The following is a 24,843-nucleotide window of genomic DNA, read 5'->3' as shown; positions in this document are numbered from 1 at the left end:
AGCAAGAGAATGTCTTTTGGGTTCCCCAGCCTGAGTCAGAGGCCCCTTTTCCTCCCTCTCTATGCAAAGGGAGAATGTGTGTCTTTTATCTGCAGCCTTACAGGGAATCATCAGGGTTGGTACAGTGAGATAAAGAATGTGGATCCCAACTGATGGCAGTTCAATTAAAAAAAGATCTGGTTCTATCAAGTGATAGCAGGTCTGTAAAAGTGTTTCTGGTTCTTGGCATGAAGGAGCTAGAGCTGAACTTCATCAAATGCTGTTTAAAAAAACACTATTAAAAAAAAAAAAAAGCAGCCACCGCTTGCTGGGTGTATTTGTCATGATATGAGATGGGATTTGTCACCTCTGTGCTTGTTCTTTTGAGCTGCCAGGGGCTGGCAGCTCCTGTGGGAAGGAACTGCTCCACTGTTCTTTGCATAAGAGGTTCAGTGTCTGTCTCGTTGTAGAATCTATTTTTACAGGATTTTGGCTCAGAGTGTTCCTCAGCCCTGATTGTCTGGATTTAATGCAAAAGCTGCTATCTCTGCTGCAATCTTTAGGAACCAGTTGATATAACTATAGATCTGTGCTTGCAGTTTGTGTTATTTAGGTCCCACTGGACCCAAGGTAAGGCTGGATGTATTTCTCATGCTCTACATGTTGTCTGGACACACAAAAGCTCACTCTGGAGAGTTTTTGTAATCTGAGTTAGTACAGGAACAAGGGAGAGAGGAGAGTAGCATAAAATAGGCAGGAGTAAATCACTAACAAGTCACCTGCCTGATTATCTGCACTGTCAGAGATCTGAGATTTCATGTTGTTTCCCCAGCCAGACTCCCTGCTTTCCATCTCCAGACAATGTAGAACCTGAATAATTTAGAGCAACTATATTATTTCAAGTTTTATACTTTGGCACATTCTTTTATCTTGGATTGTTTGACCTTCCTCTTTTCTTCATTCATAACCTCTCTGTGGCAGAAGTCCAGCTCTTTGTAAGGTTTTTTTTTTTTCTTTTTGGCCCCTAAATATTTTGTATTCTTCTGGCTGCAGAGAGTTCACTGTAGGACTCCACGGGCTTTGCTCAGGCAGGGGAGATGTAAAAGTGAAAATACAATGACATCAGACAGCCACTGATCTAGCACCACTTAAGCGCTGGTGCTAGGATGCATTCACTTTGATTTCTGAGTTTTGATCCTTGCTGACCAACCTGGACTGGTTTGTCAGGGGGCCTCCACAGTAGGAAACACAAAAGTGAAATTGATTTAAAGAAACATAGTCTGTCAAGCTGTGGAAAAGGCAGATATCAGTCAAAGGCTGACAGCAAGGCCCCAGAGCTTAGGTATGACTATGTAAGTGAAGCATCCTGTGTCACTTCAAAAGGAAAGTAGCAATGTAAATAATATATGAAACAAATAGACTTTTCTGTTAAAAAAAAAAAAAAACTCAAAACGACATTTTATCTTAGGTTTTTATAAGATAAGTCAGTAGTTTGAGGGATCACCAGAGGCTCTAAGCACAGTCTGACCTGCTGGGTGATCCATACTCAGGGGACACCTGCACAGGAAGCACCTGAAGAGGGGGAAAGATTTGTGCTTCCACCCTAAGGATGGTAGAAACAGGAGGAGCTTTCACTCCATCACCAGCTCAAAGCTGCAAACCTGTGACATCTATTTCCAAGCTCTAGGAAAGAACAGGAATGTTGTCTATCTGCTCTGTGGGTTTAGAGCTGGAAATGTTTGGGAGGTGTATAGTGCTTTCAGTTTTTGCTGGAGCTAACAATGTTTGGAAGAGTTCCTCAGGACAATCTGCAACACACAGTGTGTTATAACAGCAACAAGCTCCTGAGTGCTTCTTCCTTTTTATCTCTGGGATGCCAAATGTTACAAGGCTGTGTAACACAGCCCAGACAGGTGCAAAGCAGAGCCCTTCTGGCAGAACCAGGCCTTTTTAAACAATTACCCTGTTATCAGTTACATCCCATTTAAGCACAACAAATGTAATCCAACCAACCACTATAAACCACAATGTGAGCATGTCATGGTTATAGAACTCATTTTTCTACCTCTAATTCAGCCGAGTCACTTTCCCATGGCCCTTTTCTATCATTGTTAGGGCAAACATGACACACAGAGTGACACGGTAGAATCTTCAGAAGGCTCTTTATTATGGCGGCATGCTTTTATACAATTTTTACAAACCTCAAGGGTAACTTTAATTGGTTAATAGCTTTCTTGTTAATTATTCTATTGCTTGGTAAAAGGTATTTTACTTGTCCATCAAATCTATCTATTCTTGGATTGTTTACATATTTTCCTTACTGATTCTCATGGGACAAATCCCTTGTTATCACAGGTGCACTTGTTTTTCACCCTCAGAATAGATTGTTGTGTTAAAGGAACTTCTCATCCTCAAAACAGCTTCATATGTGAACTTACAAATTACTTGTTAGCTGCACTTAGAAGAAATTACAGGCTAGCTATTAATTTAATAGATCAGGCCTGATTTTATAAGGCCCTTCTTTTATAATTTTTCTACCTGTCACAACACTTTTCAGCTTAGCCAAAGTAGCAGGCCTGAGCCGTGGTTTTACAAGGGTAACAAGGCCCTTATTTTGTAAGGTTTCACCTATAGGCAACAGCCAAAGCTCTGCTACTCTGATGAGTAAAAATGATCTCCTGGCTCAGGGTCTTGCTTTGCATTGCTTGAAAGGACTCAAAAGTTCAGAGGAAACCCTAGCAAGCGAGGTACAATTTTCATTTCTTTCCCACAGAAATTATCAATAATGCAGGAGCATTGCATACATTAGGCTTGTGTAAATATCCTAGAAGATTATTCCAAAAAAACAACATCCACTGTCACTTCAAGTATGGTTGCAAAGGAAATGAAGCAGTGATTAGTATAAAAATCTTTAGAGATTAGAGGATTTGTATGATTTTTTTTTAATTGGTCATCATCCATGCATATTCATGCTAGTTTATGAACTTTCTATTTTCTTTATTTCAGAACCTTAGCTGCGGAAGTTTAAAATTGCTTTAACCCTTTTTTCTAGCCTAAAATTGGACTTTTGGTTTCAGAGTGCACTATATAATTGTAAGCAAGTAGTTGCTCATTCATGGAAAACATCATATCCCAATAAAGACCTTTATTACAAACGTATTGTGCATCCTCCTTGGAGGTGAACCCCAAGGCACTGAGGCTGTTTGTGTCCTTGTAGTGGTTTGAAAGCAAAACCAGTGAGAGACTCAAAGTCAGAAATACAATGTAATAGGAAGGAAAAAAAAAAAAAAAAGAAGTAAAATAAAATAAATGCAATAATATAAAAGACCGCTGACAGAGTCAGAATACAACCTGACACCCTTTTGGTCAGGGTGTTGGAAAGAGTCCAAAAGTAAGCCCTCCTGGAGTGGCAGATGTGGTCCTGTTGGAAGTAGAGATGGTCCTGTAGGGAAAAAGGGTCCAGAGATGGGTCCTTCAGGAGTCCCGTGGGAGCACTGGATGACTGGTGACACTTGTGGCTCCTTCTTATCTAGCTGGAAATTGTTTGGCTCCTCCTCCCCGGGTAGAGTGTCTCATAATGGGATGATGTAATGTGTCATGTCATTGGTGAGGCTTAATGGCCCATTAACATAAGATATCCCCATGGAGGTAATGGGAGGTACTGGGGTGCTGAGCTTTAATGGGCCATTAACAGAAGATATCCCCTGTGAGGGTGAACAGAGGTAAGAAATAATGCCTCACCTGGTTTTAACAGCTGGCTTGGGAGGCAGTGGAAGACTGAACATAGATAAGAAACAATGGCCCACCCAGTTTTAACAGCTGGCTTGTTATCAGAAAGGCAGCCGCCCTCTCCCACCTGGAGTTACAACAGATAAATAAAAAAACACCTCCCCAGCTGCGTTTTAACAGATGGAACAGAATAAACATTTTTTTTGGTTACATAACCCAAGACAGTCCCTGTTTCCCTGTGCAGACCCTGAATATCGTGACGCCGCGGGTGCGGCCGGAGGACTGCAGCATCGGGCTGCTGCCGCGCAACCACGACAAGAACCGCGGCATGGATGTGCTGCCGCTGGACCGCTGCCTGCCCTTCCTCATCTCCGTGGATGGAGAGTCCAGCAACTACATCAATGCTGCCCTCATGGATGTAAGCACTGCTACGGCCTGACAGGAGTTTATCCCCTCTCTTGATGTTTTTCTGGGGGAATGGATCTAAAGAAAAAAGCTTACTTAGCTGGAGTTTCTGAGTCTGATATCTCCAAACCGGGAAAAACAGGTGGCCAGGAGGAGCAGGGAGGTCATTCTTCCCCTGTACTTGGCACTGCTCAGGCTCTACCTTGTCTGCTCTGTCCATTTCTGGCCCCTCAATTTGGGAAGGGCATTGAGTGCTGTGTCCGGTCCTGGCCCCTCAGTTTAGGAAGGACATTAAGATGCTTGAGCGCGTCCAGAGGAGGCCACGAGGCTGGTGAGGGGCTTGGAACACAAACCCTGTGAGGAACGACTGAGGGAGCTGGGGTTGTTTATCCTGGAGAAAAGGAGACTCAGGGGTGACCTTATCACTCTCTACAACTCCCTGAAAGGTGGCTGTGCTCAGGTGGGAATTGGTCTCTTTCTCCAGGCAGCACTGACAGAACGAGAGGACACAGTCTCAGGCTGCACCAAGAGAAATATAGGCTGGATATCAGGAGAAAGTTTTTTCAGAAAGAGTGATAAAGTACTGGAAGGGTCTTCCTGGTGAGGTGGTGGAGTCACCATCCCTGGATGTGTTTATAAAAAGACTGGATGTGGCACTCAGTGCCATGGTTTAGTTGAGGTGTTAGGGCTGGGTTGGACTCAATAATCTTGGAGGTCTCTTCCAACCTAATAATTCTGTGAATTCTGTGGATTTTCTCTTCATCACCAAAATATGTCATCCAGACTATGATTATCCCAGGGAAGTGGTCGCAGCACCAGCCTGACAGTTTAAGAAGCTTTCAGACAATACTTTGGGGCACTGTTTGGGATGGTGCTGTGCAGGGCCAGGTGTTGGACTCCATGATCCTTGAGGGTCCGTTCCAACTCAGCACATTCTGTTACATTCTGTTATTCTGTGATCACACACCCGAGTTCTGCTCCACATTGGATAAAAATTTTTGGCAAAGGCATCCCTCAGTGTGCAGTTTGAGGCTGGATTACAGAAAGATAGTTGCACAAAAAAGTGGGGGGACAGCTCTTCCCATACATTGGTTTTTGTATCCGTTGGGAAGAGAAATGTTTGCCAGGCCAGCTTTTTGAAAAGGATAATTTGCAGTGTGGAGAGAGTGATTGATTTGATCTTATGCAGTTAAGAATGTGGGAGTGCAGGGGATCAGATGTGCAAAATATTTTCAGGCTAAAGGACGTGAGTTGAGCTGATGTGACTCTGTCCAAAGGCGTTTTCCCTCGCTTTGTTTATAGCCTGGAATCTCACAGCATGGGTCATTTGTGGAGGATGAATTATGTTGATGGCTTCTTTTTGCTGTGCTGCCTTTGGACACAGATGTCTTTAAAGCCACTAATTATTGCAGTTGGAGTATGTGTAAATATGATCCAGGGTGAAATGCCATCAATTTTTCCCTGGCAGCAGCAGGGTCTCTGTTTTTTTAATTTTCTGTTCTTCAGTCTTTGGGAAACAGCGATACTGTTGCATTTAAGATATTCATTCAAATGGTCACAGAATTTATTTTAGATTTTTTTCAGCAAGATTGTGATGTTTTCATTGCAAACATGCCTAAAGAAATTTGTTTTTTAAAGTGTGTTTAGTGCTTTTGCACATCTGCAGAAGCACAATGCAGTCTTTAGTTTCTTATGGATTGGGAATATTTGTACATTTCAGCCCTCATTACCTCAAATCACTTTGCAAATGTTTGCATCCTTCCCCACAAAATTCCAATGGATTAATTTTTTTTAAGTACAAAGCAGTTTTTCACCTGTCATTGAAATTCAGCCACTGTGATGTTCTCTGACTGTCCTTTATCTTTCCATAAAGGATTCAGGAACTTTTGGGGACAAAAATAATCACAGGAGAACAGCCAGAATCCTAAATTTTCATAGCTGTTCTTGCTGAGATGTGAAGTCTTGTACTGAGAAGGGACTCTTAGAGGACACCGTCCATTCATCCACCCCATATTGCCTTGAAAGGAGCAAAACTGTCCCTCAGCTTCCCCTAAAACAATGGAACACAATCCTTAAAAAATGAGACTTAAGTCACATCATGAGTCAAGCCATGAAGAAGTGTTAGATTTGTGTTTAATCCATGGGGTTTGGAGAAAAACAGGAACTTGTGTGTTCCTGGCATCCTCATTCCCCCACTATCCAACACATGTTCCCTTGCATGAGTAATTCACACCTCTGTGTCACTTTCCCTTTGAAATAGGACAGTGAACCTGGTTCCTCACCTGTAGCAAAGAGCTGGGTTTCTTTTTCTCCTAATGGCAAACCCCAGAAGCACACATGACCTTCAGCCAAGAGTTTAGCCAGGTTTGCTACTGGCACACCATGAAAAAACCATTGCAGGAGCATTCTGGTGTTTAGTTAGGAGATAAACCTCGCTATTTTATTTGCCACTCTGTTGCCACCGCTGGTCTGGTACTTCACAGCTTTTTGACCCATTCTGGTGTTTCCAGATGTGGAATGCAGAGTGGGGAAAAAGACAAAAGTCCATTCCAGACTAAAATTTCCCAAGAAATAATTTTGTTTTCCTTCTCTGTACATCATGCCCCATCACCCTCCTCACAGGTGCACACTCAGAAGCTCCTTTATCCCAGCATGGCCTGCTCAGCACTTCCACCCACATCTGCCTCACACAGAGGAGAAAAGGCAAACCCCCACAGTGGGCAGCTTCATACTTCAGGATTTTATTTGTTTCTTCACTTTAAATCCAAAATTTTATTCTGTTGAAGGCTTTTTTGTTTTCTTTACCCCAGAATTAGTGTGCCTTTTGATTCAAGTCTGCTTCACAGATGTACAGCAGAAAGGGCTGTGCTGTTTCCTGGCTCATTTAAGCTTTGCCTGCCATGGGTGGGAAGAGATAAAGTTTTCAGCTTGTTGCCTTTCATCCCTGAGAGCCTCACAAACATTCATTAACTCAGCCCCACCGAGGTTGGGAGCAGAGCCCCAGCCCTCTGTGCTTAGGGGGACTGAGGTCAGAGGGGCCTTTTTGAGGTGAAAGAATAATATCAGGAATTAAATGCCAATGTCAGAGGCTCTGAATGCTGCCCCACGAGCTCATAAAGGATGGCTGGGATCTAAATGTGCCACCTCTGTCACACTGCAGCCCCAGGCAGCCACAGCAGACGGGGCTAATTCCTTCTGGAGTTCCTCAAGGCCACTGCAGCACAAAGGAGAGCATTTGCTTCCAGCTGTTTTCCTTCCAATTATTAATATTACTGATAGTCGTAGTAGTAGTAATAGTAGAATTAGCATTATTTGCTGAGTCTCAAAATATAAATAATTGATTTGGGTAATCTCTGCTCTTGTGACACTTCTTTAATGAAATGTCTTTATTGGGAGCAGAAGAATCCCATTAGGAGGCGTTCATTCATTGCGGGGCGATAACAAGGAGCAGGAGATGTGATTTGTATAATCTGGTTAAATGGCTCAGATTGCCTCCCCACAGCCTCCCGGGTGTAATATTCCTTTGAATAAAAGTTGATTGAATTCTTTTTTTTTTTTTTTTTAACTAATCTTATTCCTTTTGTTAGAGCCACAAGCAACCTGCTGCCTTCATTGTCACCCAGCACCCCTTGCCCAACACCATTGCAGACTTCTGGAGGTTGGTGTTTGATTACAACTGCTCCTCTGTGGTGATGCTCAATGAGATGGATGCAGCACAGGTGAGTGGCTCTTCATTCCTGGCACGTCACTCCCTTCTCAAATCCAGGGGGTTTGCAGAGAGTCCCTGCTGCCATTTTCTGGTGCCCTTCAACCCCAATAAGTGAATGAGGGGGAGCTGGAAAGTAGTAGGTGATGTTTTGGGCTTTAAATGGAGAATAAGTCCATATGCCTGGTTCTTTGTAAGCTAATTCTTATTGTAATTAATAGGGATCATGGAAGGGTTTGGATAGGAAGGGAACTTAAAGATCATATTACTTCAACCCCGTCCCAATGTCCCAGGGTGCTCCAAGCCCTGTCCAGCCTGGCCTTGAACACTTCCAGGGATCCAGGGGCAGCCACAGCTTCTCTGGGCACCCTGTGCCAGGCCCTCCCCACCCTCACAGGGAGGAATTTCTTCCTGATATCCCACCTAATCTGCCCTGCTTCAGCTTAATGCTATTCTCCTTTTTCCTATCATTCCATACCCTTCTGAAAAGTCCCCCTACCAGTGTTCCTGTAAGCACCTTCTAGATACTGAAAAGCTGCTATAAAGTCTACCCATTTATTATATAAATACTTTGATGTAAAATTATGTGAAATAGATACATTTAAAAGTATCAAAGAGTTCTATATACATATATATTATAGAATTACTTTGTGTTTGCAGGCCAGAATTTCCCTCCAAACCCACTTTCTCCCCTTTCATATTTTTGTCAGTGTTTGGTACAGGAATGCTCCCTACCACAGCCCCAGGGTACTTCACACTTGCCTTTTTCACATGGCATTTCCAGAAGAATAAAACCAAGAGAGCTGAAATAATTTGAAGGATCTTTCTCCTGAGTTTTCCAGTACAATTCTGTAATACTGAGAAATGTGCTTTGCACAGTTTGAGGATTATATTGTCCTTTTATATGTATATATATATATATATTTTTCCCCCTTTGAATACCATATCCAAGTTGGGTTTTGGCTACTGGACACAGCAGTGTTTTCAGGATCTGAGTTTGCCAAGGAAGAGCTTTTGCCATTCCTCCTGCCCTGGTGTCTCCAGCCACCTTACTGATGAGCTGCAGAGGATAACAGCTTTCAAAAAGGTCTAATCATGCAATTTGTGTGGAGAGCATATTTGGCATGGTTAATTCACCCATCACAGCCCTTGTTCAATGAGAGGAGAGGAACCCTCAATAGCTGGTACTTCATGTATTAATTTTTCATTTGTCTCTTCCCTGTCTTACCACACTTGAAGGCAGTGAATTATTGGTCTCTTTTTTGGATGGTGATGGAGAAGCCAATCAGCCCAGTCCTTCAGGGGATGTCCCATCAGGGGGAACTCAGTGGGATTCCATTCCAGCCCCAGTGACAGCTCTGTTCAGCAGTGGGCTCTCCTGATGCCTGCACAGTCCCACCACTCTGTTTTCCTCTCCCATCCACCCTCCTTGATTCTGCATCTTGGCATTGAATCCAGGGACAAATTTCACCTTTTTTTTTCCTGACACTTCAAAGCAAAACCCAGCTTTTTCTGGAAATGACACACTTCCTCACACTTGGTTCTGGGAAAACACAAACCTTTCAGCCCCAGCCAGTGTTATTCTTGTGACTATCTTTCTGCAAAAAGCTTATTTTTTTTTTCCCTAGCAAAGTTTTGCTGTTATGATGTGGTCTGTAGGCACAGAAAAGAGGATTTGGCAGTGCGTGAAGTCACTGTGACAGTTTCTGTAGCACGGTGTCACCTCCCTCGAGAGTGCAGCCAATGCCAAAACACCCAGGTGGCACTGGAAGTTAGGGAGGATTTTAAAGTTTGTATTTTATGAGCTACCAGGACACAGTAAGACAGTTTGATATCCTAAAATCATTTGGGGTGGAAAAGACCTCCAAGATCATTGAGTCCAGCTGTTACCTCAGTTCTGCCAAGGCCACCACTGACCCATGTCCCTAAGTGTCACATCAACATGTCTTTTAAATCTTTCCAGGGATGGTGACTCCACCACTGCTCTGGGCAGCTGTCCCATTGCCTGGCCACCCTTTCAGTGAAGAAATTTTCCCAACATCCAATCTAAACTTCCCCTGGCATGGTTTGATGCTGTTTCCTCTCATCCTGTCCCTTGTTCCTTGGGAACAGAGCCTGGTCCCCACCTGGCTGCACACTCAGGGAGTTGTGGAGAGTGACAGGGTTTCCCCCCTGAGCCTCCTTTTCTCCAGGCTGAGCCCCTTTCCCAGCTCCCTCAGCTGCTTCTGAGGGCTCCAGCCCCTTCCCCAGCTCTGTTGCCCTTCAGACCACACACAACCATTGTGTGATTGAGTGACCTCAAGCCCATCAATCCAGATCTCTGTGCAGCTCCTTCCTACCCTCCAGCAGATCATCAGATCCCTTGTGGAGATGTGTTTTCTGGAAGATAACCTGGCACTGTGCCTGCACTGTCCTTGCAGGACAGTGTTGTCATTACCTGTCTGTTCATCAGTGCCTGATCCCAGGCTGTGCCCTGAGTGCAGGGAAAAGGTAAATAAACCCCCGTGGAGGTCAGGGCACACAACAGGGCAGCCTGCAGCAGTGTATAATACGCCTGTGTGTTTGGAGAGGTGGCCATTCACAGACCTGCTCTGGGAGAAGCAAATTTTCCCTGCTAAGGAAAGGTTTAATCTTTTTCTGCTTTCCAGTGCACCTTGAGGTTGTTTGCTAAAGCTCCTGCTTGGCTCACATCTCGCTGCCTGTGGGACAGATGCTTTGAGAGCAGATCACTAAGGCAGCTTGAAAGTCTGAACGAAGAGTAAAGAAACCCTTCAAAGGACTTGCTTGTGTGGTCTTGGCTGGCTTGCTTAATCTTGAAAAACTAACAAGGGCAAAGATGCGTAAGATTGTGTGGATATCCCACCCAATTTCAATCCTCAATGATCAAAGGAGGAACAGGAGTGCAGAATTAATGCAGTCGCATGCACACACTCAACGTTGTTGCTGGCAGTGATTGAACTTGAAAAGCTCGAGATCGAGTTCAAATGAGCATCTGGGGGTTTCAAACTTGTACAAAATTACACTTGAAAATAGGAAGGAAAGAAAAAAAAAACACAAAGAAATACAATCTTAGCAGAAACTGCTAATGAGATCTCATGCAAAATATTTTTGCGCCATGATCTATTTCCAGCTGGATTTAAAATCCTTACATTGTAATTTGTGTGCATAGGGTGTTTTTTGTCCTTTAAACTCATTAATATCAGCAGAAGAAAAACACTCCCAGCCTGCTTCACAAACTTCAGAGGTGCAGTAGTGGTTTACTCTGAAAGCAGAGTTGCTCTTGTTGCTCTCAGAACAAACTCACTCTCCTTCCCCTGCACACTGGTAGAGCCAGAAAACTCAGAAGATAATCTTACAGAAAAAAAAAAAAAAGACATTCCAGTTTGTTTGAATTAAGATTAAATTTCTTGGTGCCTGTACTGTTTCCTCATTTTTACCAAATCTCTATGGTTCCTATTAAATTTATCTACGCACACTAATCTTTTAATGTTCCTGTTAGATCTCTACCCTTACAGAAGCTTCCTTTGGCAGCCACCTTCTCTGCATCTCTAGACCCAGAATTCAATCAGTTCCAAATTGTGTTCATACAAATATAAAGAAAAAGAAAAATGCAGGCCCTAAAATATATTTCTTTTTTTTCTTCACATTGAGGAAATAAAATGTTTTACTGAGCTAGAATGAGATCTTCTCTGAACAAAGCCAGGAAATACAGGATTGGTGATGGCTTTTGAGCTGGTTATAGATCCAAAAGGAATGGTTGGGTATGTTAATAATTAAGATTTCTGTTTCATTTTGTGTTTTTTTCTAGCTCTGCATGCAGTACTGGCCGGAGAAGACGTCCTGTTGTTACGGCCCCATCCAAGTGGAGTTTGTTTCAGCAGACATCGATGAAGATATCATCAACCGGATATTCCGGATTTGCAACATGGCCCGGGTAAGAAAGGAGAAATACCACCTGCCCTAGTTATTCTGAAAAACACATTTTGGCTCGAGGAAGAGGCAGAGCCAAGACTTGTGGTTTAGAGATGCAGAATCTCTCACCTAGGAATGAAATTCCACTGCAGCTACTTCCTTTAATTAACATTTAATCAGCCTGCATTGCTAAAGGACTCTTGGCTGAAGGCAGCAAGTGGATGATATGAGCTGGAAATCTGTATTTAAATGGTGAGCATTTTTCTGTGTATATTTGAGAACAATTCATCACTTGGTAGCCGATATAAAGCCATCAGTATTGCAGGAAATAAACCGGGATGGTGTCAGCAGCTCTCCATCTGTCAGCTCCCAGGCAGCATCTCTGAAGACAGATGCAATGTTTACTGGCTAGACTGGGATTCCCAATTGCCACTGCTTTCCCTATAAATAAGCAACTGCCATTTCTGTGAGCAACTCTTTGTCTGTGTCCCTCAGCCCCAGGACAGCTGAAATGATAGAAACAAAGTTTATCTGCACACTGAGCCCTGGCAATCCGACTTCAGGGCTGCAGGAGAGGGCTTCAGCAGAGGATTTTTCTCTCATTAGTTGTTTCCCAGATTGATTATGTTTCCTTTGTTGTTCCTCTTTAATTTTTTCTAGCCAGAAATGGAAGCAGGCTCAACAAATTGTGTTTCCATGCAGTTTAACACATCAGCGTCTGCATGGTCAGAGCCTGTGCAGCAGTTCAGCTGTGGCACTGCAGAGGGAACCTTGTGGTCTAGCCACAGAAATTGATCACCTGGTTGGATATTAGACACATTCCTGTGTCCCAGGGAGAGCCTGGGGGTCATCAGACTGGTCATACCAAGGCTCTGTGGCTCTCAGATGGAGCTGGCCCATGGGGGAAGGGCTGGCAGGGTGGGTGCTGTGCCCTCACAGCTCTCTGCACTCATCCACGTCCAACACCACGGACACTGCCTGCAAATTTGTGAGGATCCTGTCCCTCCACAACTCCCAGAGAATTTTCGAGGGCTGTCTCTACTTCTTATGGCACATCACAGCCAACCAGGAAAGAGACATTTGATCTGTTTGTGCAGTGTGATGAAACTATTCTGGAAACCAAACAGGGGTCCCCTGTGTTGCAATTCTCACCAAGCCAGTTGTGTTTAGCTCCACGAGGGTCCAACACACTCTGAGGGCTGTCCAGCAACTTCTCAAAAATGGCTTATTAATAGTTAGAGAGATGGCATGGTCGAGAGTGTCTTGTAAAAGCAAAAAGGTCTTTATTTAACGAGAAAATAATAAACTATACAAAACAAAAGAATAAAAGCTGCCCACAGTGCAGGGGAGCCCCCTTTTGCACCTGCGACAATACCCCAAGAATACACTGAGAGTCTTCCTGCTCTCCTTTAAGGATGTAACGATCAAGGGGGATTTTTGGCGTTCTGCCCAATAAAAATAGCTACAGGTCTTGAGTTACATTTCAAGGATCCAACAGGTGCTTTTGTTACGGCACTTAGCCAGTTACGTTGAGAAGAGCATCAAACTTCCTGGTTCTTTGCCTTATAAGCGAAACAAAGAATGAAACCCAAATCCTTTCCTAATGCGGGAACACCTGCGGGTGGGGGTGCATGGCTACACCCATGCGCTTGGTGTCTGCTTGGCTCTGTAATAATTGTTATCCGGGTGAGAGAAAAGCCCTTGTTTGTGCACTATGTCGGGTGCCCAGCGTGGAGAATCCCAGCACTGCAGGTGCAGAGGGGAGGATGCTGTGTCAGCAGTGCCCCAGTCCTGCCCCGAGCCTATCTCCTTCCCCAGTGCCTCTACCCTGCCCGGTGCATCTCCCCTGCCCGTTCCTCTCCCAGCCCTGTGGCTCTCCCCAGCCCCATTCCCTCTCCCCTGCCCCATCCCTCTCCCCAGCCCTGTCCCTGTCCCCAGCCCCGTCCCTGTCCCCTGCCCGTCCCTGTCCCCAGCCCCGTCCCTGTCCCCTGCCCGTCCCTGTCCCCTGCCCCATCCCTGTCCCCTGCCCGTCCCTCTCCCCAGCCCCGTCCCTCTCCCCAGCCCTGTCCCTGTCCCCTGCCCGTCCCTGTCCCCTGCCCCATCCCTCTCCCCAGCCCCGTCCCTCTCCCCAGCCCTGTCCCTGTCCCCTGCCCCATCCCTCTCCCCTGCCCTGTCCCTCTCCCCAGCCCCGTCCCTCTCCCCAGCCCTGTCCCTGTCCCCTGCCCGTCCCTGTCCCTGTCCCCAGCCCTGTCCCTGTCCCCTGCCCGTCCCTGTCCCTGTCCCCTGCCCCATCCCTCTCCCCAGCCCTGTCCCTGTCCCCAGCCCCGTCCCTGTCCCCTGCCCGTCCCTGTCCCCTGCCCCATCCCTCTCCCCTGCCCTGTCCCTCTCCCCAGCCCCCTCCCTCTCCCCAGCCCTGTCCCTGTCCCCTGCCCGTCCCTGTCCCTGTCCCCTGCCCGTCCCTCTCCCCAGCCCTGTCCCTGTCCCTGTCCCCTGCCCCGTCCCTCTCACCAGCCCTGTCCCTGTCCCCTGCCCCGTCCCTGTCCCCTGCCCGTCCCTGTCCCCTGCCCGGTGCCCCAGCCCCGCCGCTGCCTGTCCCCTGAGCCGGCTCTGTGTTGCAGCCGCAGGACGGGTATCGCATCGTGCAGCACCTGCAGTACATCGGCTGGCCGGCCTACAGGGACACGCCTCCCTCCAAGCGCTCCCTGCTGAAGGTGGTGCGGAGGCTGGAGAAGTGGCAGGAGCAGTACGATGGCCGGGACGGGCGCACCGTGGTGCACTGCCTGTAAGTAGGGCTGGGGAACGGCCGCAGCCTCACCTGCTGCTGTGTGAAGGCCACTGGTTGTGGGTCTGGAAATCTGGTGGTTTGCCGGGCTTCAGCTGGGGAAAATGGAGTTAAAGTACATTTATAATACGCTTCAAGTTGAATATTGTACCGCATTGTAGTGTCCTGGCCCAGGGACTTTACTGATTGCGGTGAGAAATAGCTCCAAGAGCTCTGGAACATTGTAGGTCTTTGACTGGAGCCCAGACAGGGCTGAAGCAGCCCTGCCATGTCCCCAGCTCTGAGCACAGGGCTGCTGTGAGCCCAGAGCAGGGATTGCACCACTGCAGTCCCTGAGTTTCCCTGTCCCCCACTCCGGGAATCCCTTAGCCCTTCCATCCATCCCTGCCCCTGTTCTACAGATCTCCACTTTCACAGGCTCACAGAGTGGTTTGGGTTGGAAGGGACCCCAAACACCACTCAGTTCTAGTGAAAACCTTCCACTGTCCCAGGTTGCTCCGAGCCCTGTCCAGCCTGGCCTTGGACACTTCCAGGGATCCAGGGGCAGCCACACCTTCTCTGGGCACCCTGTGCCAGGGCCTCAGCACCCTCGAAGGGAGGAATTTCTTCCCAATATCCCGTCCATCCCTGCCCTCTGGCAGTGGGGAGCCATTCCCTGTGTCCTTTCACTCATCCCCTGTCCAAAGCCCCCCTCCAGCTCTCGTGGAGCCCCTTTAGGCCCACAAACCCTTGAACATCCATGACCAGCCCTTACATTAGAGACCTTGCCTGGTGTCCATGGGGTGGGGGCTGTGTGTGCTCTCCTCCCCTGAACCTCCCCAGCCCCACCTTCACCTCTTCTCTCCTGCTCCCAGGAATGGTGGGGGACGCAGTGGCACCTTCTGTGCCATCTGCAGCGTGTGTGAAATGATCCAGCAGCAGAACATCATCGACGTGTTCCACATAGTGAAAACGCTACGGAATAACAAATCCAACATGGTGGAGTCACTGGTAAGGCTTTCTTCCTGCTCATTCCCCACCCAGCGTGTGTGCAAGGGACTTGAGGATAGGTAAGAAAATGTCCAAATGGCTTAGTTCAGGATGAATTAAAATGAGTGGAAACATGAAGACATCAGAATTGAAATTGGTCCTGTTTTAGCATGTTCAGTGATTTTGCCTGCTTCTCCTTTTGAGAAGAGAGGATGCAGAGTGATGGAACCTGTGTCCCACGCAGCTGCCTCTGGAGGTCAAACCCCACAGTGCTGTCACCGTGGTTGTGGGAAGAGTGGGATCTATCCTTCTGTCCATGCAGGGGTTTGTCCTCCTGTCCAGCCCAATGCCAGGTGCTGTGAGACATCTGGAAACCAGGAAGGGAGAACAGTCCAGCCCCCAGGCCTGGCTGCCTGAAGCCCAGGAGATTAAACTGTCCTGAATTCAGTCATCTCCATCCATCAGACTGAGTTCATGCCTCAAAAGCCACACGTGCAGTGAGGGCTGGAGGCAAATCATGAGCAGTCCAGACTGGGGCTGTCTCTTTGAGTGCTTTTCTCTTCCACTGATGACTTCCACTTTCATCTCCCAGCCATGCTTGCTCAGGATCACTCAGAAACACCACCAGTGTCTGTCTGCTCCTGCCAAAGGGTACAAGAAAGAGGGAGGAGGCATTTTTTTTCTTGTAGAAGGAGGCTCTGAGGAATTTTCCCATGTCCTAATCCCATTCCTTTGTGTCCTCTCTTTCAGGAGCAGTATAAATTTGTATACGAGGTTGCACTGGAATACTTGAGTTCCTTTTAGCCCAGCGAGGGGAGGGGACCCCACGGTGTGCCAGACCCCAAACTCTGGTGGATGCTTCTCCCCTGTCCCACACTGGAAGGCAGTAACAAGTGTGGGAAGGAGAACTTCTCCCTCCTTCTCAGCAAGAGACTGAGGTTGCAGAGACCTCGCTGGAAGGAGGAGACGATGCCTGTGTGTGCTGCTGCCTGCTTTCTATCGGAACATCTACTGCTTCTTAAATAACTTACTGTAAAAATTAGCAAAATGGGAGACAGGCTGAAAGACTGGACTTTCTAATCCCCTCTGACTTCTCTCCTCTTTTGGATTGTGTTTTTGTTCTGCTTGCTGCAGAGTGGGGAAGGAATGAAACCCTTAGGAAATTCTCTTTTAAAATGTCTCCTTTTTAATTTATAATTTTGTTCTCAAATCCCAGGCTTTTAATTTTTTAATTTCATGCAGCAGTCATTTGGGAAAAACGAGATAGCCATAGGGGATACATGAAATGTTTCATTACAATTTGTCTACCTTATCTGTTTCCTTTTATTTGTTTTTCCAAATGAAAAGGCCAACACACACACATGAAAAAAAAAAAGAAAAAAAAAAGACTACGCTGGAATTCTCTTCCCAAATGTAGTCCCTTTAAGCATGAAAATAGATGGTGGACATGAGAATCTGTTCATGGATTCACTGCCTCCACACAGATATTTCCTCCCAGTTTCTGCTCGACTTCCAGGGCTGTGCATGACCCAGTTCCATCCCTCTGGTCTGTGTCCTTTTGCTGCTGAAGCTGTTGAGGGGTTTCCCAGCCACTTGAGCCTGAAAGTTTAATATTTGCATCAAACAAATTGCATTTGTCTCGCAACTATGGTAACTTGGTTACCTCATTTCCCAAGTATTAGCTGGGGTGCAGTGTGTCTTTGACAAACAGGGTATGAAGAAGTTATTATTGCTCATATACTATGTATGACTATTTTTTATTTATTATTTGTATTGCTGTAGAACTTAGGACCCCTAGTCACGCCAGGACCCTGCTGAACTAGGCACTGTGCAAGCAGACAGCAAGGAAAGTTCCTGCTCAAGAGTTTAAAGTCTGAAGGTTCTTAAAATTGGGTTTGGGCACGATTTCCTCACTATTTCCAGGCCCTACAAGCTTCAAAACTGTAATTCTTTGGAGCTGTAGGAAAGGTGATGTACATACACAGAAACCTATTCTGACACCTGTAAAGAGAAGTGTTAGTCCAGCACAGCAACTTCTCTTCTTAAGCAAAACAGCTTTTGTTTTATTCTGCAAAAATGCCTGTGCAGGTCTCCTTCTCTGAAACAAACACCAGATGTGTTTTGCCACGGTTCTGGACCTCATTCTGACTTCTTAGCAGCTAAGAAATTGCTTTTCTGAAAAAGTACGTTTAAGTAGTTAATCACTAAGGACTGCAGGGTAATCTTGGGGGGAAAAAAATAATTGAATGAACAAGACTTTACAATAATTAGTATTTCAATTTAGCCATTTATTTATCTTGAGGGTGCGGAATATGAGGTTGCTCTGTGTGTAAATTAGATTCTGGGGTGTAAGGGTCTTCAAATTCAGACTTGCTAAAAGATAGACTGAAGGTAAGAGTTTAAGGAAACTCCAATTTTCTTATCACCCTGTAGTTTTCCACCCTCAGGTGAATACTCTGAGGCTCCTGGGAGCTCTGTCCCGCCCATGCCTGGCACCGAGCATGCCAGAAGTTAAAAATGCTTTGCTAATTCTGTCTGTGAATTCAAAAGGCACCTCAGTTTCGTGGTCATTCTCTCTTCAATAGTCACACCCTTGCCCTGACCAGGAGGGATGGAAATGAAATCTGGCAGAAGCAGCTCTCAACTCAGACACGCCAGTACCCACCCAGGCCATTGTCACCCACCAGCACCAGCTCCAGCCTAGGGAAGGGTGCTGGGAGGTTCATTAATGCCCCTCTTGATTAGCAAAGGATGCTGGACCACCTGGGGTTTCTCTGAGGAGCTTTGGATTTTTGGCTTTAATATCATGAAGGTCTTAACTGATTGTGAACCACCTTCTCACAGGAGCTTCTGTGCTGTTTCTGGTTGGTCCTTTCTGTTGCCTGCCAAAACAAAATCATGAAATCAGCTTTAGTTCCAGCTGGGGCTGTCAGTGGGTGTCTGGCATCTCAAGGGACAGGCTACTGGTCTGAATTGGGTTTTTTTTTTTTCTCTATGCAACTAAACAACACAATTCAGCAGGAAAAATAACTAGAAGACAAAGTGAAACTATGAGATAAAAGTGAGAGGAAAAGTATAATACTGGTGTTTTGATTACTGGTGGCTGGATGTGACAGTGTAGGTCAGGTGTTGGGAGAGAAAATGGGAGAGGGAATTCTAATCCCAGGATGGGATTTTTCCACAACTGCCCAGGTATGAAGAAGCTACAAGTCAGCAAAGTGGTTTTGACTCTGCTGACTCCAGAAAGCCAAAGGGAGCCGCTCCCTCTGGATACAATGGAAATATTAATTAGTATTTAGCATTCTGTTAATTTTACATGGAAAATAGCACAGTGGCAGGTCTCCCTCGTGACTTAGTGAGTGAAGCCAGCGCCGAGGGTGACAGCTGGGATGAGGGAACAGAGAGGCAGAGAAATGCCAGTATCACTGAGGTGTGAAGTAATTTAGGTTTAACTTAAAAGAAAGTGGATTGAAATGCCAGAGTTAAGCCCGCAGGAGGGGTGTGTGAGTGAGGGGAAGGAGGTGTGGGATGAGCAGAGCAGAACAGCACTGGCAATGCAGTGGTTTAGGGTCTGGAAGTGGGTTTGGATGTGTTTTATGGTATGAAAAACACTACTAAAAGGTCAAGTACTTTGATCAGCTGGCCCACAGCAGCTCACTGTGTGCTCAGCTCTCTGCAGATGCCAAGTGATGTTGGCACAAACTACAGGGAAAGATATTTCAGCTGAATTTTACATTTTATAGGAGTTAATGCAAGTGTTGGTTACCGCAGCCCAACTGTTAGTCACAGCTTATTATGTGGCCACTCAACCATGTGTCTGAACTTCCTAATGCCCAGCCTACAACCCAAATGGAAAGAGGTTCAGCGGACACTGCAGACTGTGTTGCCAAACCGTTCTAAATTCCTGCAGTTATGGTGCTTTTGGGGGACTGACCCAGCTCCAGTCTGTGTTGGCTCAGGGATCTTCATGCTGTTCCTCCCTGCACAGTGCATATATGCCAGCTGTGAATTAATGATGAAGGGAATTGTGTGGAAAAGCTCCCTTTAAATCACTTTATTACCTTGAGGTTGTTTAAGCCCTAGAGAACAGCCCATAGTGAAGTAGATAATGTGTTTGAAGCAAGATTATGGGTGATGGGTTTGTTTTCATGGGGAAAGAAAGAAGTTATGAGATGAGATAAAGGAGGTTTTCTCACTCCTGGAAGGATTAATAGTCAGTGGGAGCTTTTCAGCCTAAGCATCCCCTGCTGTGGATGAAAAGTGATAATGTGCAAAAAAAAAAAAAAAAAGGTGAATTCCTCAGTGATTGAATTTCAGGCTGGAAAAAAATATCATATTGAAAATATTTGAATGGACATAATGAAGATGAACTTATTCCCATGGAGACATCCTTCAGAGGCGAGGGGGAACTGTTTGTGACAGCACAGAGTTGGTGTAAAGTTTGGTCTGAAATACAAGGAAGTAGAAACAGGTGGTTCAGGGTCACTAAATTATTCATGGATGTATCTGCAGCAATGAATTCCTCTGTTATCAGTAGTTTCTAGCATTCTATTCTGGAGTTGTAGACTGCCTGGGAAAAAAAAAAAAAAAAAAACCGTCCAGTAGCCACATAGACCCCACAGTGGTAGATTTAAGCCTGTGGATGCTGGACTGGCTTTTCCATTTACTTTCCACAGGCGCTTTAGCCGAAATTTGTGAGATTTCCCTTGGGAATCTCAAGGCAGGGTTTGCTGGTCACTGCTCTTGGTGTGCTGTGGAGTCAGAGGAAGGAGAGAGGCTCCTGCAGCAGGTGGTTCAGGAGGCAGTTAAACCAGTTTCCTTCCGGAAGAGAAGGGAAGGAGAAATCTCCTTTGGGAGAAACCAAACATTGGAGGAGAAGGCAGATGAAATGGATCCTGAAACAGGTAGGAAATCTACACCTTGCTCTCACTCTTATTCTTGCACAGCTGCTCTCACCTCTCTCTTACTCTTCTGAATTCCTGCCAAGATCATAAAAAAACAGGTAATGTCACATTCTGTGCTGTGGAGATGGAGCACTCGGAGTGTGACAGAGGGAATAAATCCTGAGGGACAAAGATAAAAGAAGATTTGCTCGAGAGAGGAATCTTCAAATGTGAGGTGCTTCTATCTGTCACACTTGCAGAATTTTTAGCAAAGTCGTCACAGAGCAGTGCACAGTCCTGGCATGGTCCTGGATGGGCAATGTGGTGGAAAAGTTCCCCTTGGAAAACTTCACTGTCCTGTAATAAATGTGAACATTCAACTCCATGACATTGGCACCACAGTTAATTTTTGTGATCTCTCCAGCCAGTGCAAGGGGCATCTCAAGACCTTGGCGTGAAACTGCTGCATTTTCATTTCAGAATCTTTAATTTGTCTTAAGTGTTCAAACGACAGTTAACTCATTATTTTAGGAAAACGAAGGCAGGCATGTGGCAAAGGTGGCAACATTTATTCACTAGAACCACTGCCCTTGGGTCAAAAATTCCATATTCCTGCTGTGTGAGGGCAGAACAAAGCACTGCAGCTGCCCTGCCCAGACAGAGGAACAGGAGGAGCCAGCCAAGTCAGTGAGACAGATGTGAGGAATGAGGAGTCTGTTAACCCTCCTGTGCTCCTGCTTATTTAGATTGCAGTCTTCTAAAGCCATACATACATAATATACAACTTCAGTGCAAGTGCTCTTTCTTTCCCTGTTCCCAAAAATACCTACAGCTCTTTTTCCTCGAGGGTGAGCCAACAGCATAGCGAGCAAAGCCCAATTTCTGTCGTTTTGGCAAGGACCACAAGGAAAATCCATCATGTATTATCTGTTCATTGACTTGGAAAAGGTATCAATCATCTCCCTCATATGCATACTTGAAGAATGTACAATTTGCTCAAACTGTCAAGCAGAATCATACATTTTCATATACCAACAAATCCTGCTGGTACGGAGTGTGATGGAAAGGGGAAAAAAAAAGACACAAAAGCTTGCTGACCTCTAGTCTCTAACCTTTATTTGCTGTGTTAAAATATTTTAAAAGTTTTCCTTGTGAAAAAAAAAAAATAAACTGTGCCCAGAATATCCTACAGTTTAATGTTGGATTAGCAGGATGTGGAAACCTGGCAGCTTTTCCAGTTTGTAAAAACATGAGGGATCTAAATTAGTCTTTCCATCCTCATCCCAGTTCATGCAGCAGATTTTCCACCACTATTCTGTTTTCAACCTGAGCCTTAAAAGACAAACTAATGCAGCAGACTGAATGCCAGATGCTGGTGTTCCCATAGTGTTTCCTGGCGGGGGGGGGGGGGGGATAAAAAAGGATGAAAAGGGAAAAGCTAAAATGGTTTTTCTTGGAATTCAATTCAATGAGCTGTTTCTGAGCAGTATAAACATGAGCCAGTCCATGCTCATGGAGGTACAGGATGAAAATGCTGTTGATGTCCCTTAGGGGCCAATCCTGATATTTCATATTTAGGTACCCAGGGGTTCGGTGGTTCCTTTAGTGGAGGCAGTTGTCACAGGAGTGTTTCAGTGGGGATCTGTTACCCTGAAATGCCACTAATTGGGACACCCTGTGAGACACCGCAAATGTGTTGCACTGTGGAGATGGATTTCCTTGTGTGAGTACATCATCTTTTAGTGAGGACCTCCAGGAAATCTTCTTTGTGTGAAATAATGGAAAGGAGTGTGTTTTGGGGGATGGAAGAGGAAGTGGGGCCAGCAATTTCCGAGCTGTCATGAATTTAGGTACTCTGAGACTTCCCAGGACAAGCCCAGCTCAGTTTTTCACATTGCTGACAGTCAAACCAAACTTCATGTGCTGGACTTCCAGTACCTGGAGCAGAACTGGAATTATCCCCTCATTGCCCCTCTAGCCCTTTCTTGCATTGCCAGCATTTAAACACTTACTTCTATGCCAAAAGTTTGAGCTGCATCCTTAACACCTCCCTTAACCCATCCTGACTAACCACAGTGACAAAATTCACTCCCACACTGATTCTATCTCCCCCCCCCCCCCCCCCGCCCCCCGCGCTGACCCTGTTGGAATCCAAATGTGCCAGCATCACTTCTTGCCTGACTTGCCATCACCTCACACGGCCATGCTGTGGCTGCCTCTGGCTGAGCAGTCTGCCATCCCAACCCTGGGTGTGTTTTTGGGCAGGGAGGAGTGCTGCATCCTGCCATCCCAGCTCCCCGGGTGTGTTTTTGGGCAGGGAGGAGTGCAGCATGAGAGCGAGTCTCTGCCCCCTCTCCTCCCCCTCGGCCTTTATGGATTACTGGTGAAACTCACTTGTACAGTTTGGATGTTTGATAGATAAAGCACGTATGGAAAAAAAGGAAAAAAATATAAATACAAAACTCTCAACACTGTGCATTCAGTGTCTTTTCTTTCTAGCTTAAAAGAAGGAAGGTAAATAATGTCAAGTCAATGAATATCAGATATATTTTTTGACTGTACATTACAGTGAAGTGTAATCTTTTTTTTACAACTGCGAGTCCATCTTATTTATTCTTGTAAATGTTCCCAGACAATGTTTGTAATATGGGCTGTGTTGCAAATCCATAAAATAAATCTGTGATCTGAGATTAATGTTTTACTAAGAGACTCTTGTACTTGTGCCTTTTCTTTGCACTTGGAGGAGACAGGGCATTGTGAGAAGCACTGCTGGAAATGATGGGGTGATTGCATGACAAAAAATAAGACCAGCATCTTGTCACAGTGATGGGCTTTGCATGATGGTTGTCATTGAGGAGATGAAGAGCAGCAAAGAGAATTCGGCAGGCACTTCAGCCTGGCTGCAGATTTTGTGTCAGTCCTCTCAGAAAGCTTGTGGATGTGAGCTAAGTAGTTTTGAAAATTACAGTCTTAGCAGTATGGGTTAGAGCAAAGCGTATTTTTGTACTTGCTCTCTCTAGCAGGTATTACTATATTGTTTCCTTGGTACTCAGTGCTGAATGACAATTGCTGATAGGTGCCTGAGATTTTTCTGGTCGTTTCTGTAGATGGACTGTGCTGGTTCAGCTGGGGTAGAGTTAATTCCCTTCCCAGTGGCTGGTTTGGAGCCGGGGTTTGGATTTGTGCTGAGCACAGGGTTGATAATACAGATATTTTTGTTACTGCTGAGATTGCACAGAGCTTTCCTCATACAGCCCCGCTGGGATGGGGCTGGGGGTGTGTGGGAGGCTGGGAGGAGGCACAGCCAGGACAGGTGACCCAAACTGACCAAAAGCAAGTCCCAGACCATGTGACACCATGCATAAAGTGGGGGAGGAACAAAGAAAAGGGGAACATTTGGAGTGATGGTGTTTTCCTTCCCAATTAGTGTGACGGGGCTCCGCTCTCCTGAGGATGGCTGAACCTGCCCAGCCATGGGAACTGGGGAATGAACTCCTTGTTTTGCTTTCTCCTTGTTTGCACAGCCTTTGGTTTCCCTGTCTTTATCCCAACCCGCAAGCTTTCTGCCTTTTACCCTTCCCATTCCCTCCCTGATCCAGCTGGAGGGGGGTGAGGGAGTGGCCCTGTGGGGCTTGGTTGTTGCTGGGTCTAAACCATGACACAGAGCCATGGAAATCACAGAATCATGGAATCTCCTGAGCTGGAAAGGACCCACGGGGATCACGGAGCCCAGCCACTGTCCCTGCACAGACACCCCAACAATCCCACCCTGGGCATCCCTGGCAGAGCTGTCCAAAGGCTCCTGGAGCTCTGGCAGCCTCGGGGCTGGGACCATTCCCTGGGGAGCCTGGGCAGTGCCAGCACCTCTGGGGAAGAACCTTTCCCTGATATCCAACCTAAACCCTCCCCCAAACAGTTCCATGCCATTTTCTTTTGATTCCTGCCACTGGTGACAAGAGTGAAGAGCTGGGAGCTGTCCCTTCCCTGCTCCTTGTGAGGATGTTGAAGACCTCAGTTGAGGTGTCCCTTTCATTTCCTCCTCTGCAGACTGGACAAACCAAGGGACATAGACATAGAAGGGATTTAGTGCAGATGTTTTGTGCTGCCAGACCCAAACTTGGATATGGATGTCAGCAGTGAGTGTTTTCACACATTTCCCAGCACACATTTCCCATCTTCTGGTCTTCCACACGTGTTCATCAACAGACACCCAAGGCAGTGCTTGGCCCCTTCAGTCAGTGCAGAGCAGCAGATTGTAGGGAAGGGAGCAGATGAGGTTGCCCTGCTCTGAAAACCACTTTATTCCAAGCACACAAGCAGGAGTGCATCGAGATTCACAGCTTAGGGTGTCAAAATAGAAGAGTCTAGCTGTGCTACACCCCTACAACCCAGCTGTGGTAATGCTCTTCTAGGCATTGTCCTTTAACCTTACTGAAAAAAAAAAAAAAAAAAAAGTAAAATAAATCTTATTAGCAAGA

The 24,843-nt window shown here is 46.0% G+C and overlaps 1 protein-coding gene across 5 annotated transcripts in view; it reads left to right on the top strand.

Annotated features, from left to right (window-relative positions):
* Nucleotides 1-23,072, top strand: part of PTPRT (protein tyrosine phosphatase receptor type T) — a 339,897-nt gene extending 316,825 nt beyond the window's left edge. For all 5 annotated transcript variants that reach the window (XM_066198774.1, XM_066198773.1, XM_066198770.1 and 2 more), the window contains 6 exons: nucleotides 3,953-4,126; nucleotides 7,701-7,832; nucleotides 11,628-11,753; nucleotides 14,350-14,513; nucleotides 15,368-15,503; nucleotides 16,233-23,072. In XM_066198774.1, coding sequence (XP_066054871.1) covers nucleotides 3,953-4,126; nucleotides 7,701-7,832; nucleotides 11,628-11,753; nucleotides 14,350-14,513; nucleotides 15,368-15,503; nucleotides 16,233-16,286 — 786 coding nt within the window. In that variant the 3' untranslated portion in view covers nucleotides 16,287-23,072. The remainder of the gene's footprint in view (nucleotides 1-3,952; nucleotides 4,127-7,700; nucleotides 7,833-11,627; nucleotides 11,754-14,349; nucleotides 14,514-15,367; nucleotides 15,504-16,232) is intronic.
* Nucleotides 23,073-24,843: the final 1,771 nt, after the last annotated feature.

This window comes from Chamaea fasciata, unplaced genomic scaffold, assembly GCF_029207755.1.
Source record: "Chamaea fasciata isolate MVZ Bird 193981 ecotype frontalis unplaced genomic scaffold, bChaFas1.0.hap1 SCAF_17, whole genome shotgun sequence".
In the NCBI taxonomy this organism is placed as follows: domain Eukaryota; kingdom Metazoa; phylum Chordata; class Aves; order Passeriformes; family Sylviidae; genus Chamaea; species Chamaea fasciata.
The sequence above is the reverse complement of the archived record's forward strand: the minus strand, read 5'-3'. Positions and strand labels throughout refer to the sequence as shown.